This window comes from Ursus arctos, unplaced genomic scaffold, assembly GCF_023065955.2.
Source record: "Ursus arctos isolate Adak ecotype North America unplaced genomic scaffold, UrsArc2.0 scaffold_24, whole genome shotgun sequence".
Classification (NCBI taxonomy): domain Eukaryota; kingdom Metazoa; phylum Chordata; class Mammalia; order Carnivora; family Ursidae; genus Ursus; species Ursus arctos.
In genome coordinates, this window is record NW_026622919.1 from 24,502,110 (window position 1) to 24,516,146 (window position 14,037).

Consider the following 14,037-nt stretch of genomic DNA (forward strand, 5'->3'; position numbering starts at 1 on the left):
CAGGCTTGCCCAAGCCAGGGCAGAGAAATGGAAGGTTGCGACTGTTCATTTGTTTGCTTGCTGTTTACAGGGATTTGCATGTTGATGTGCAATTAGCCTTGAGGAGACTCTGGGTATTTACATGTCAATTGCATGACACCCGCATCTCCTTTTGTCCTTTTATGTTCTCGTTGATGTGGGTTGTTTGGGTGTGATCTGCGCTCCCTGGCTTCTCCGTGACGTGTGTCTTCTATCAGACGGGTCATGTTGGCGTTTCCATGTCCTTCCCGTGAACCATGGCCAGAGATGCTGTTGGTATAGCCATGTGCCCTGGCACACTCGTGCCCACTAAGCAAGGGTTATGTTGTCTCATCTCTCCCTCCTTCTGTCCCGTGCAGGTGGCAGGACCTCCTGGTGGGTGCCCCATACTACTTTGAGCGGAAGGAAGAGGTAGGGGGTGCTCTGTATGTCTTCATGAACCAGGCAGGCACCTCCTTTCCTGCCCACCCCTCCCTCCTTCTCCACGGCCCCAGTCGCTCCGCCTTTGGCTTCTCCGTGGCCAGCATTGGTGACATCAACCAGGATGGATTCCAGGGTATGAGCCAGCCCTCCTGCCCCAGCACACCCACTGACTGAGTGCCAGTTGCATACCAGGCTTGACAGGGCCCGAAGAGAGGACGGGATGGGGCCCAGGCCCAGGGAGTTCACAGCAGTAATACAGAGAGGCCATGCAGAGGGAGCCACCAGCGGCAAGCTCGGTGGGCCTTCCAGAGGAGTGGATGTATCACTGGACTGAGTGTGCACACACAATAGAGGGGGAGAGAATGGGTATCACGTGAGTGTGGGATACTTGCTCAATCTACCCAATTTTAGTGGATGTGGTGTGTTCACATCAGAGATGAATGAGGCTTGGAGAGGCAATGTGGAGATGGGGTAGATGTTTTGAAAGTCAGACGGGGGAACTGGGGCCTTACCTTTGTGTAATGGTGGAGGGGTGGGTGTCCAGAGAACGTTTTGGGGCATGGATGTGATATGATAGCTTGGTACCTTGAAAGATGGTTCTGGAGAGTGATATGGGATGGATGGGGGAGAGCAAGGCTGGGGGTGTTAAGATCAAGAATGTATCAAGAGTGGGATGCTAAGGGCTGGGACAAAGTGGGAACCCCAGATATAGAGGATGTCTAGTGCTCTGCAGGACTTGGGAATCAATCAGACCTGGGGTATCAAGGAAAGAGATGGAAGAAGGAAGAGCCTGGTTGCCATGAGAGCACCTGGCTTATCTGGAAACCACTTTTTCTGACAACCTCAATTTCCAGAACATACCTGAGAACCAACAGGAAGGCAGAGGAGTCTCTAAAGAGCCCAAAATAGATGCTAGAAAGTTCGGTTAGCAAAGCCCAAGCATTTACAGATAGATGAGTCCTCCGGTTTCTACTCAGGACCTACTTACTTTTCCTACATACTTTTCTACCAACCGTGGCTTTCCGGTTCCCTAGGCCTTATCAGATCAAAAGCCGCAAACTAGAAAGAGTTTAGTAAAGGTTAAGGAGATAATAAAACATGTGGGCTTTATTTGTGGAAATAACGGTTAGAATTTTAAAAGTCTAAAGTCTAAGGAATTTTCACAAGAAAAGTGATGGTATGATCAAAATTCTGGCCCCCGGTGTTAGACAGACGTGGACTCAGCTATCGTCTTTCTACTCAGTAGCTGTGTGACTTCGGGTTTTCTGAGTCTGCTTCCTCACCTATAAAATGGGACAGCAGAACCTAACCCCAGCAGTCTTGTCAGGATTAAGTGAGATCGGTGCTTGAGAACTACCTGACAAAGTCACCGACGGGGAACACTTCCTTTGTGACCGTGCTGGTATATGTCATTAGAAGAACCGGGTGTCTGAAGGGGAGGCTGGTGGGGGAGATGGAAGGTACCATAGTAAGGGGAAAACAAACACTAGGCCGGTGCTCAGGAGTCTTGAGTGTAGGCGTGCCTGTGACATTAACTTGCTGTGTGACTCTAGGTAAGTCCCTTGTCTCTCCTAGACCTACTTTCCCACAATATAAAAGGAGGCAACTGGGCTCACAGTGGTCCCAGTTTTAATCCTGAGCCATAGAGCTCCATTCCCTGATGTTCCGAACACTGCCTGGCAGTGTGAGCTCTGTTTCCTGCTGGACCCTGTGGCCTGGAGTGCAAGGTAGGGGAGACATGGGGCTCCCAGGACTCAGGGTGACGTGTCCCGCCTCTCCTCTCCAGACGTTGCCGTGGGAGCCCCGTTCGAGGGCTCGGGCAAAGTGTACGTCTACCACAGCAGCTCCCGGGGGCTTCTGGGACGGCCGCAGCAGGTACGGGTGGACAGGGACAAAGGGGGCTTCCCCTCCTTCCCCTCACCCGCCCTCTCCCTATTCCCCCTGGGCCCCGCTCCCCAGAGCTCACCTTGAGCCTGTCCCCACTGCTCCCCTCTATCCCCAGGTAATCCACGGGGAGGAGCTGGGACTGCCCGGCTTGGCCACCTTCGGCTACTCACTGAGCGGGCGGATGGACGTGGATGAGAACTCCTACCCGGACCTGCTGGTGGGGAGCCTGTCAGACCGCATCGTGCTGCTGCGGTAAGCCAGGGCGATGGTGGGTACGACCACCTCCAGCCTTGTCTGCGTGGGGCCCCGCTCCGTCCTCCTTCGGCACCAGCTCCACGCAAGCCTGAGCCCCGGGCCTGGCCTGGCACATGCCAGGCAGGAAGCACTGATATCTGTTTTCTTTGCAGGGCACGGCCTGTCATCAACATCCTCCACAAGACCTTGGTGGCCAGGCCATCCGTGCTGGACCCTGCGCTCTGCACAGCCACCTCCTGGTGAGACTCTCGGCCCCTGTGTGTCCACGCACTCCTCCCAAACCCCTCTCCGGGCAACTCCTGATATCCCACCCTTCGAGGGTTGAATCCTGGGGTAAGCGTTGCCGCTCCTACCTAACCTCATTAAAAAGCCACTTCCTTGCAGGAGGTAATGGGCAAATTGGAGGGTTAGGAGGTCATGGCGGTTAGGAGTGGGAGCTCTGGATGGCCTTGTTCAAATCCCAGCTATGCCCACTGCAGTGGTAGGGGTGGGCTCTGGGGAGTGAGGTCCCGGAGGAGGAGAGAAGAGGGAGACGCTTAGGTGGACAGGAGAGAGAGACACCTTGAACAAATTGTTCTCTCTCCAAGTCTCAGATTCATTGCCTATAAAACAAAGTTCATAATAATAACGAATTTATGGGATTGTTGTGATAATTAAATGAGATAATGTACAAAAAGCCCTTTACATGGCACCTTCTCCACCGGAAGTGCTCAGAATATGTTAGTTGTTAAGATGGTGACAGTAATGGTGGTGATGACCCCACGGCCTTTGCGTGAATGAGGCCTGGATCAGAAGGGAAAGGGACCCAGAGCAGAAAGCAGGGGTGAGCAGGAGAAGGAGATCTGCACAGCGCGTCCTGTACAAGACCGGGCAGGGCACCAACCAACTGATGACTTTGGGCAACTCCTGCTCTGAGGGCCTCAGTTTCCCCATTGGTGACCTCTAACCCTGTTTTCTTTTTTTAAGACTTAATTTATTTATTTTAGAGGGAGGGGAAGCAGCAGAGGGAGAGGGAGGTCTCAGGCAGACTCCCTGCTAAGTGTGAAGCCCAAAGAGGGGCTCAATCTCACGACCCTGAGCTCATGACCAGAGGCGAAACTAAGAGTCAGACACTTAACCAACTGTGCCACCCAGGCGCCCCCTAACCCTGTTTTCTATGGCTTTCATGGGAGTGGGGAGGAAAGAGGCCAAGGACACCCCAAACCAGCTCTGTGGGCTCCCCAGATTTGCCCCTGCCTTTCCTCCTAAGAGCCTGGCCCAGTACAAGGGTGAAGGCCGGGGCCTGGATAACTGGGTCCCACTGTGACCGCTTCCTCTGTGTCTCCCGCCTCCCAACAGCGTGCAGGTGGAGGTGTGCTTTGCTTACAACCAGAGTGCGGGGAACCCCAACTACAGGCGAAACATCAGTGAGTGTGGGAGTGTGGGGAGGGGAGGGGCATGCTTGCCTGGCCACTTGGTAACACCCCATCCACTTCCAGCCCTGGCCTACACATTGGAGGCCGATCGGGACCGCCGACCCCCTCGGCTTCGCTTTGCACGCAGCCAGTCAGCCGTTTTCCACGGCTTCTTCTCCATGCCTGACATGCGCTGCCAGAAGCTGGAACTGCTCCTGATGGTGAGGGAGGGGCCAGGGATGGGACATGGGCTCCAAGATCTCTGGAGGAGGTTAGCTAGAGTCCCCCCAGGTCAGGGGCATGGGACTGGAGTCTCCCCGGAGACAGAGGTGGGGGGTGGCTGGCCTGGGAGGCCATAGGTCTGCAGCGGGTACAGTGCACAGAATGTGGCAGAAGGAGATAGAGAGCCTCTGAGAAAAGTGAGGGGTGTGAGACTCTTGGCTTAGTTGGTGTCTCAGGGTAAAGGGGCCCATGAGTGTGGGACCAGCTCAGCTGGACCAGCTCTAGGATATCACGGTTGAAAGAGCTCATCCTGGGGACCCCGGGAATGAAGGGAGGTTCAACAAACCCCTGACCCCCCAATATGCCCTCCACCCCATCTCTGGGGAGAAGGAGTCCCATCACCTTGCTTGTGGATCAAAGTTGTAGGAAGGGGGTCAATTTGGTGATAGGGCCAGAAGGGGTTCAGCTTTACTGGTTGGAGGGGGCCTCAGCTCCTCCTTGAGGGTCCAACTTGGGGAGGGGCAGGGGAGCGCGGCGCTGGGCTCAGCTCCCCCTCCTTCCGCAGGACAACGTCCGCGACAAACTCCGTCCCATCATCATCTCTATGAACTACTCTTTACCTTTGAGGATGCCCGAGCGCCCCCGGCTGGGGCTGCGGTCCCTAGACCCCTACCCGGTGCTGAACCAGGCGCAGGTTCTGGAGAACCACACCGAGGTGGGTGGGGCCCGGGCCGGAAGGGCGGGGACCGGGAGGCCTGTGGGGCGAGAGGGCGCTGTGGGGGATGGACCCTCACGCCTCCGGCCACCCCCAGGTCCACTTCCAGAAAGAGTGCGGCCAGGACAACAAATGCGACAGCAATTTGCAGATGCGGGCGGCCTTCCTGTCGGAGCTGGGGCAGCCGCTGAGCAGGTGCGCTCTGGACCGCGCGCTGATTGGCCAAGGGAGGGGCGGGGCGGGGCTTCATGGGCTAAGAGAGGGGGTGAGGGGCGGAGCCCTGCGGGTCTGGGCGATCCGAGCGACCCTGGAAGATGGGTGCGGGGGGGGGGGGGCTCGGGGAGAGGCGAGTGGAGAGCAGGGACGTTAATGGGCCGGGTGGATGCTTAGGCTGGGTTCGCTGGCCAGGAGAGGGGCTTCTCCAGAGGCTAGAGGGCCGGGCCGGGCTGTCCCGAGAAGGGACTTTCTTCACTTCGTAGACCTGAGGGGCGGGGCCTAATTGTCCCGGGCCGGGGCGGGGCTCTGGGCTCAGATCCGGGGTCCTTCCCCCACTCAGGCTGCAGTATAGCAGAGATGGCCGGAAACTGCTCCTGAGCATCGATGTGACCAACACCCCAAGCAGGGAGCGCGCTGGGGAGGACGCCCACGAGGCGCTGCTCACCCTGACCGTGCCTCCCGCCCTGCTGCTGTCTTCAGTGCGCCCCGTGAGTGCCTCCCCCCCCCCCCGCGCAGGGCTCAGAGCCCACCCAGGGCTCCACAAGCATTTACATCCTTATATGCATGTCATTGACATGTGTTCTCATTTGTCCTGTGTCCACCCTGCTTCCTCTCGGCTGGGCTTCCTCAGGTGTCTGCAGCGTCTCTAATGCTAGGAGCAGCTGGTGCTCAAGCCTCTAGGGCATCAGACCCAGTGCCACAGGGAAGGGGCGGGAGATGCCCTATTCTGACCACTCAGACCTGATTCCTTTGCTTTCCTCAGGCTGGGATGTGCCAGGCCAATGAGACCATTGTCTGTGAGCTGGGGAACCCCTTCAAGCGGAACCAGAGGGTGAGTGCCGGCCACACCTTCCCAGCCCTGTGGGTCCCAGGCTGCTACTCTGATGAGCTCCTTAACCTTGCTTCTGCCTGCCTGCTTCCCAGGCTTCCTTGAAGCAAAGAGCCAGCGTAGGGGACAGGGAAATACAGGAGGGCAAGGGGAGAGACCCAGAGACTGAGAAAAACGGGGCCGCTAGGGAGCTATGCACAAAACTAGAGCAGGTGGGGGTGAGGAACTGGATTTTGCTGAGCACCTACTGTGTACCGGGCCCTGAGTCCAACACTTCACACTTTTTTTATGCTGCAATTCTCACAACCTTTCGAGGCGGTAGATGCTACTTTACAGAAAGAAAATACAGGCTTAGAAAGTTACGTAACTCAGGCGCCTGGGTGGCTCAATCGGTTAAGCTCCTGATTCTTGATTTCGGCTCAGGTCATGATCTCAGGGTCATGAGATCAAGCTCCTCTTGGGGCTGGGTATTCGACATGGAGTCTGCTTGAGATTCTCTGCCTCTCCCTCCCCCTCTGCTCCTCCCCCTGCACATGCGTGCTCTCTCTCAAATAAATAAATAAATCTTTTTTAAAAAAAGGAAGTTACAGTAACTTGCTCAAGGTCATGTAGTTGAAATTAGCAGAGATGGCATGGACAGAGAAGAAGGGGAAAGGGAAGCAGGATGAGGCTAACAGGGTGAAAGAGTGCACGCAGGTGGCCAGGCAGAGGCCCCTGGCCCAGAACGGGGTGGGAGGGGGGAGGAGGCCAGAGAACCAGGGTTCAGCCCCTCTCTCCCCCACGGCATCACCCCTGCCTGGCCCCAAACGCCCCTCTCTGCCTCCCTGGTCCTCATGGCAGATGGAGCTGCTCATCGCCTTCGAGGTCACCGGAGTGACCCTGCACACACGGGAACTCCAGGCGCAGCTGCAGCTCTCCACGTGAGTGACCTCAAGAAGCCAGTGTGCGTCAGGGGTGAGGCGCCCTGGGACCTCCTCCAGCCCGGGCCTCAGCTGACACCTCTCCCCTACCCCCTGCCTTCCTGCCCCAGGTCAAGTCACCAGGACGACCTGTGGCCCGTGACCTTGACTCTGCTGGTGGACTACACACTCCAGGCCTCACTCAGCATGTGGGTAGCCTCCCTCCCCCAGCCTGCTGTGCGCGTGCCAGGGTCTCCCTGACCTCAGCGTGGCTCCCAAGCTCCTCAGACACACCTCTGTAGGCCGGGTGTCCTCTGCCCCTGGGTCGCCCCTTCCGTTAATAACAATCATTATCGTTGTTATTATTTCTTCCCTTGTAAGGCAAGTAGCAGTGGAGGAATCAGCCACCCTGGGGCCCAGGTGTTGGTGTGGCCCTACCATTTCATGAGAGCTCATTGGGCTAGGAATTTTACATACAGCAACTCACTGACTTCCCACAACAGCCCCATGATATAGCAACTGCTATGAACTCCATTTTACAGATGGGGAAACTGAGGCTCTGGGAGGATACCTAACTTGCTTGGGCAGTAACTAGCACACAGAGAGTAAATGCAAAGCAGGGACTTAGCTCAGGTCTGCCTGATGTCAGAGGAGCTGCAGGTCGCCTACCTTGGTGCCCATCCGCTCTGCCAGGGCCCCTCCCATCCCCCCCAGACCAGCATCTTTCTTACCCTTAGAGTGAATCACCGGCTACAAAGCTTCTTCGGAGGGACAGTGATGGGCGAGTCTGGCATGAAAACTGTGGAGGATGTGGGAAGCCCCCTCAAGTATGAGTTCCAGGTGAGGGGGCCATGGGGACCCTGGGCGGGGACTCCTGGGAAGGCGGGGATGGGCCTGGGGGCTGAGGGTGTGAGGGTTGGGGATGGGTGAGATGGAGATGGTTTTCCAGGAGGCAGTGGCCATGACACCCCTTGTGCCCACAGGTGGGCCCAGTGGGGGAAGGGCTGGCAGCCCTGGGGACCCTGGTCCTAGGGCTGGAGTGGCCCTATGAAGTCATCAATGGCAAGTGGCTGCTGTACCCCGCGGAGATCACCATCCATGGCAATGGGTCCTGGCCCTGCCGACCACCTGGAGACCTTGTCAACCCTCTGAACCTCACACTCTCTGTAAGCACACCACTGGGGGGGTCTTTCATTTACATCTCATTTGCATCGTGTCTCCTTTGCATGCTGCAGGGCAGAAAGGCCAGTGTCTTGCCCTCCCTTTCCTCCTGCACCTTCAGGAGGCTTCCTCGCCCCCCTGCCCTTTCTGCCTCTCCCCTGACTCTGCTCCCACTCCTTCCTCCCAGCCAACATCTCCGTCCCTCCTCAGGTCCCTGGGGACAGGCCACCATCTCCACAGCGCAGGCGGAGACAGCTGGACCCAGGGGGAGGCCCGGCCCCCCCGCCAGTCACTCTGGCTGCTGCCAAGAAAGCCAAGTCTGAGACAAAGCTGGTGAGTGGCCAGGACAAGGTTGGAAGGGATCGTCCCCACCATCACAGGGCGTGTGGGCACCAGGGGGCACCGAAGCAAGGGAAATTGGGTGCTAGTCACCAGGAGACCCCTGTGCCATCAGGCGCCCCTAGTCAGAGGGAGGAAGATTCAGCTCCTACCTCAGCGGGCATCCCTCTGCTCTTGCCCTTGGGGAGCAGCCAATCCAGGGGGCCAAAGGAAGAGACACTGGCTTTATTCCCGTCCTGTTGGGGGTGATATAGCTGCTTGAAGTCTTGGATGTTAGAGCTGGGAATGGGAGAGGGAGGACGGAGGGGAGGCAGGGAGATGGGGGTGGTGCAGGGCGCCCTCTGTTGGAAGGGAGAAAGGAACAGGCCTGGGAAGCCAGTTGAGGCCTCACTGGGTGGAGAGGGAGGAAGTGGTGTCCCAGGTGGCGGAAGCTGGTGTGAACAAAGGCTCAGTGTGGGAGGGGGTGGGAAGGGGGCGCTGGGCCCCATTTATATATGAAGGGACCAGATGTCATGTTATCTACGTCCCTGGCATCTATATGTGCTTGGTCTAAAGCCTGGGACTTCAGTGGGTAAGTGTGGGGGTGGGGTGGTATGCACGAGTGAAGGGGTGAGGTAGGGCCCCTTGGGGTTGGCATGGGTGGGACTAAGCCAGGGGAAGAGCCAAAGGGAAGGGGTGAAGCAGGAAGAATGTGGAGTCCCAGACTGTCTCACGTCCTGTTTTCCCTGCCCACCTCAGAAGTGTGGCAGTGACCAGGCCCGCTGTGTGTGGCTGGAATGCCCCATTCCCGATACCCCCGTCATCACCAATGTGACAGTGCAGGCACGAGTATGGAACAGCACCTTCATTGAGGTTAGTGCCTGGGTCTGGAGGTCTCTACGCGCCCCCCCTGCCAGGGTGGGGAGAGCAACAGGGAGAGGGTGAGGCCAGTGTCAAGCCAGGCCTCATATGCGTACGTGTGCTGTGTGCGCGCGTGTCCGTGAGAGCATCGAATTTTACACAGGCGGCGTTGTGCACCTGTCACTGTATGCCTGTCAGCGTTAGTATGTGTGTCTGCGTGTGGACATGATGTCATGGTCGTCTCCAGCCAAAACGACCTTCTCCCGTGTGTCCATTATTCCGTCCTGCACCTGTTCCTTTCCCACGCCCACATCTTTGCGGGGCCGCTCCCTCCCCCCGAAGGCCAGATCCCCTTCTGTTATCTCTGCACGGAAACTCCTCTTCAGCCCTTCAAGCTCTCCCGGCCGCTCCCCCACCAGTGAGGTCTTTTCTGAGGGCTCTGGCTGCAAACGACCTCTCCAGACACCCCCAGAGCTTTCTCAGAAGGTGCGCGTGCCACCCACCACGCTGTGCTCTGGGTTGCACTCACATGCCAGCCGCCTAGACCAAACTGTTCTGCCCATGACGAGATCAGAGATCTTTTCGGCTTTGGTGGGGCGTACGGTTTCTGCCGCGCGTCTTCAGTCCTGCAATTGAGCACAAGCTGCCATTAACAATGTAGAAATGAATGGGCGTGGCTGCGGGCCAAAAACATTTTATTTACAAAAGCATGTGACGGGCCAGATTTAGCCCAGAGACCTGACCCTAGACCGTGACCTTCCTTGTCTCTGCTGTCCCCCGCATCCGGCATAGGACCCGATGCATGAATGATGTGCGTTTGTGTGGACAGATGCCTGGCTCTCGGATGTGCTGCTGAGAGATGCTGTGTGGCGGGAGGCTGCCCTGGGGGGGAGGCTCAGGGTCAAAAGGGAGGCTCAGAGGGGCTTCGGCGGCTTCTTTGGACCCACTCCTTCCCCCCCATTCAGGATTACAGAGACTTTGACAGAGTCAGTGTATCCGGCTGGGCTACCCTGTTCCTCCGAACCAGCATCCCCACCATCAACATGGAGAACAAGACCGTGTGGGTGAGTGACGTGTTCTGGAGCCTCGGTGCCTGGCCAGGGCCCGGGAGCACAGGGCAGGTGATCAGAACACTCACACACGTTAGCTACACGGTTCTCAATCTTGGCAGCACGTGGGACTCCACTAGGACTTCCGGTGTCTGGATTATACCCCTAAGCAATGATCTGAGTCCGTGGAGGTGGGACCCCAGGTGGGGTACGTTTACAAGTCCCCCGGTGACTCTAAGGAGCAACTGGGGCTGAGAATCTCTGTGTGAGCTTATTCGATCTGCACAACTTCTCTGTGAAGATGTTGTATCTCCGTGGAAACTTGAAAACAAAGCTCTCAAACTTGATTCTGAGTTACATCGGAGAGGGGGAAAAATGACAATATTGTCAATAATTTTTCGTGACAAGGCTATAGTGGAGATATGGAGGACATGATACCAGAGACGAAGGGAGGGTTGCTGAAATGTATTGGGGTCTGTCTCCTCAAATAAATTAAGATAGCGGAGGAAGGGCCAGAAAGACCAATGGAACAGAATAGAAATTTACGTTGTTATACAGATGTCATTCTTTTCTTTTTTTAAAAGATTTTATTTATTTATGTGACAGAGAGACAGCCAGCGAGAGAGGGAACACATCAGGGGGAGTGGGAGAGGAAGAAGCAGGCTCATAGCGGAGGAGCCTGATGTGGGGCTCGATCCCAGAACGCCGGGATCACGCCCTGAGCCGAAGGCAGATGCTTTAACGACTGCGCTACCCAGGCGCCCTATACAGATGTCATTCTTAACCAATGGAGAAAGTTGGATTATGAAGTGGTGTTGGGAGAACGCATTTGAAAAGTAAAGACAGACCTTTACTTGACATGATAACCAAAACTACAGTGGAGTTAGATTAAATATTTAAGTGGAGGAAATAAAACTGAATATACCAGAAGAAAATTCAGGAAATAGTTTAATAAGAATCTTTAATTATGGGGAGAGGGAGTTAGCTGACTAAACCTGGAAGTTGCAAAGGAAACATTTGACCAATTAGATTGTATGACATTTTAAACCTGTACACAGCAAAAGAGACGATAAAAGGAAACTAGAAGGGCAAACAATAGATTGCTTTTAAAAAATTTCTAGCATATAAGACGAAGGATTGATATATGTTTTTAGTATGTCTGGGTAAAGGGTAGCATAAACACAAACAGGCAGTGTACCCAGGGTGAACTAGAAATGGCCACCGCCGTAGTCAGGACATAAAAATCACAGCCACAGGACTTTTTTCCCTATCAGATTGGAAAAGATTAAAAACACAAAGGCTGTCTGGTGCCGATGAGGTAGAAGGAAATGCTATTGGTTAGAGTATAAATGGATGGATTCTTTTTGGAAAGGAATTTGTCAATATCTATTAGAGTTTAAAACGCACACTTCCTTTGATCCAGCCCATGATAATATATCTTAAGGAGCTAAGAGGACGAATATGCAAATATAAATATATGCGGATATTGGAAAGCGTGGTTTATAATGGCGTGGAACTGGAAACACTCTACATGTCTTTCAGTAGGAGATTGGTTCGATACATTGTGGTACATTTTCTAGAATGACTATGCAGTCGTCAGAGGTCAAGTTGATCTTTCTTAACTGACATCAAGAGATGATGATTATAGCTGAAAGAGGGGGCAGGGCAGGTCGCAGGAGGGGTGTGCAGCACACAGAGACCCCGTTTATGTGGAAGAAGAAAGGGCATGTGTTTAACATATGCATGAAAAACTACGGAAGGAGATTCACCAAAATGCTGAAGAGTTATTTCTAGGGAGTAAAATGACTGGGAACCTTTAGTTTTCTTGATATCATCTGTATTTAAACAAAAATAATAATCAAAATAATTTTTAAAGAAATAACCATATATAGTCAGAAAAAATTTTCTCTCACTATATAAAAAATACATTATATGTAATATAATTCTGTTATATATATTATATAGCACTTCTATGCTATGTATGTTATAATGTTATTATATACAATATTGCATTATATATGTTATAAAATATATATTATATATAACATAACAATGCAGTTGTATAATACATATATTTTGCATTGTATATATGATTACATATAGTGTATATAATATACTTTTATAGATTAATATAAATAAATATATCTATATATATCCACTGTAAGGGAAGAAAAATAATGGTACTCTATGCTCTGCATTCTTTGCTTTTTGTAAATATTTATGAACTGCTGCTTATGTACCAAGTATTGCTCAAAGCAGTTTACTGATAGTAAACACATTTAATCTTCACCAGTGACCTATGTAGTAGGTATCATTCTCATAATCCCCATTTTCCAGATGAACAACAGAGAGTTTAAGTGATTTGCCCAAGGTCACACAGCTAGTGAATAGCACAGCTGGTACTTGAACCCGGGTAGCCTGGCTCCAGAATGCTCTTGACCACTTTGCTATACACCGTCAGGTAGGCATTATGATTTCCTTAACAGAGAGCGTGAAATGGAGGTTCAAAGAGGTGAACTTACTTGTCCAGGGCCACGCAGTTCATCAAGGATGGAGCTGGTACTCAAGCCCGGATGTGTGGGTTATAAACCCAGACTCCAGGCTGCATCCCAGATCTGAAGCTGGTCCTTTGGAGCCAGGTCTGCACCTAGGGAGAACCAGAGCATGGAGGTATCTGCGGCTGTCAGGGGGCAGGCAGGGGCTTTTCCTGGTGCCTGAGTGCCCCCTGCCGGTAGGAGGTCAAACAGCAGGGTCCTGAGCCCAGCTGGGACAGGAGGGGTGAGCATGCAGCCTTGGGGCCTAAGGGGGTGGACACAGGGCTGAGCCCCTTCTCACCCCCTGCCAGTTCTCCGTGGACATTGACTCTGACCTGGTGGAGGAGCTGCCAGCGGAGATCGAGCTGTGGCTGGTGCTTGTGGCTGTGGGTGCCGGGCTGCTGCTGCTGGGGCTGATCATTCTCCTGCTGTGGAAGGTGAGGACCCCCAGACCACCACCCGGACTCCCGCTCTGGGACCTCCTGCCCGCGGACCCTCACCAGCTCTCCCTTCATCCCATTCCTCACTTCCATCCCACCCCCACCCTTCTCCTATGTTGTCCCCACCTCCTCCCCAGCTTGCAGTCTCACCCCCTGCCCCCCCACCCCCATCCTCACCTCACCCACCAGGACATCCCTGCCTGGTTAATGGGGGGATCTGCAGGCTGGAAAGGGGAAGCCAGGAGCTCTGGCTTCTGGCCACACCACCAAGCAGGGGCTGGGACCCAGGCATCCAGGCTCCCCAGCCCTAAGCCCCAGCCCATGAGTGCTGCTGGCCAGGACCCCCCAGCGCCCCCTGATGGCCCATCCCCACCTCCTCCCCTCCGCAGTGCGGCTTCTTCAAGCGAGCCCGCACTCGCGCCCTGTATGAAGCTAAGAGACAGAAGGCGGAGATGAAGAGCCAGCCGTCAGAGACAGAGAGGCTGACGGACGACTACTGAGGGGGGCAGCCCCCTGCCCCCGGCCCACCCGGGTAACGCGGCCTCCGGGCCCTCTTCCCTGAGCCCCGCAGCTGGCCGGGGCCTCTGACTCTGTCCTATCTGCTCTTCTTCCTCATGGGCCCTCTCTGCACTTCACTCTGCCCTCAGCACCACCCCAAAGGGCAGGCCACGGTCTCCCTCCACTCCCTGGGAGAGCTCAAGATGTCTTCTCACTGCCTCCCCTGAAGATCTGGGGCCCCAAGAGGGAGCCATAAAGTGCTCCCCATGCCCCCTTTGCTTTCTGGGGATCAGAAAAGGACCAAGGCCGAGGCTAGGC

General features: G+C 54.7%; 1 protein-coding gene across 3 annotated transcripts in view; it reads left to right on the top strand.

The window, feature by feature from the left end:
* Nucleotides 1–14,037, top strand: part of ITGA3 (integrin subunit alpha 3) — a 28,478-nt gene that overhangs the window by 12,665 nt on the left and 1,776 nt on the right. For 2 of the 3 annotated variants that reach the window (XM_057318114.1, XM_057318115.1), the window contains exons 8-24: nucleotides 378–574; nucleotides 2,228–2,316; nucleotides 2,444–2,580; nucleotides 2,736–2,822; nucleotides 3,922–3,989; nucleotides 4,062–4,198; nucleotides 4,765–4,914; nucleotides 5,012–5,109; nucleotides 5,471–5,618; nucleotides 5,894–5,962; nucleotides 6,800–6,879; nucleotides 6,990–7,067; nucleotides 7,596–7,698; nucleotides 7,842–8,024; nucleotides 8,230–8,352; nucleotides 9,097–9,210; nucleotides 10,164–11,520. In XM_057318114.1, coding sequence (XP_057174097.1) covers nucleotides 378–574; nucleotides 2,228–2,316; nucleotides 2,444–2,580; nucleotides 2,736–2,822; nucleotides 3,922–3,989; nucleotides 4,062–4,198; nucleotides 4,765–4,914; nucleotides 5,012–5,109; nucleotides 5,471–5,618; nucleotides 5,894–5,962; nucleotides 6,800–6,879; nucleotides 6,990–7,067; nucleotides 7,596–7,698; nucleotides 7,842–8,024; nucleotides 8,230–8,352; nucleotides 9,097–9,210; nucleotides 10,164–10,502 — 2,200 coding nt within the window. In that variant the 3' untranslated portion in view covers nucleotides 10,503–11,520. Of the gene's footprint in view, nucleotides 1–377; nucleotides 575–2,227; nucleotides 2,317–2,443; nucleotides 2,581–2,735; nucleotides 2,823–3,921; nucleotides 3,990–4,061; nucleotides 4,199–4,764; nucleotides 4,915–5,011; nucleotides 5,110–5,470; nucleotides 5,619–5,893; nucleotides 5,963–6,799; nucleotides 6,880–6,989; nucleotides 7,068–7,595; nucleotides 7,699–7,841; nucleotides 8,025–8,229; nucleotides 8,353–9,096; nucleotides 9,211–10,163; nucleotides 11,521–13,092; nucleotides 13,219–13,610; nucleotides 13,754–14,037 lie in introns of those variants that run through there. The other variant, XM_044389294.3, reaches the window with a different exon arrangement.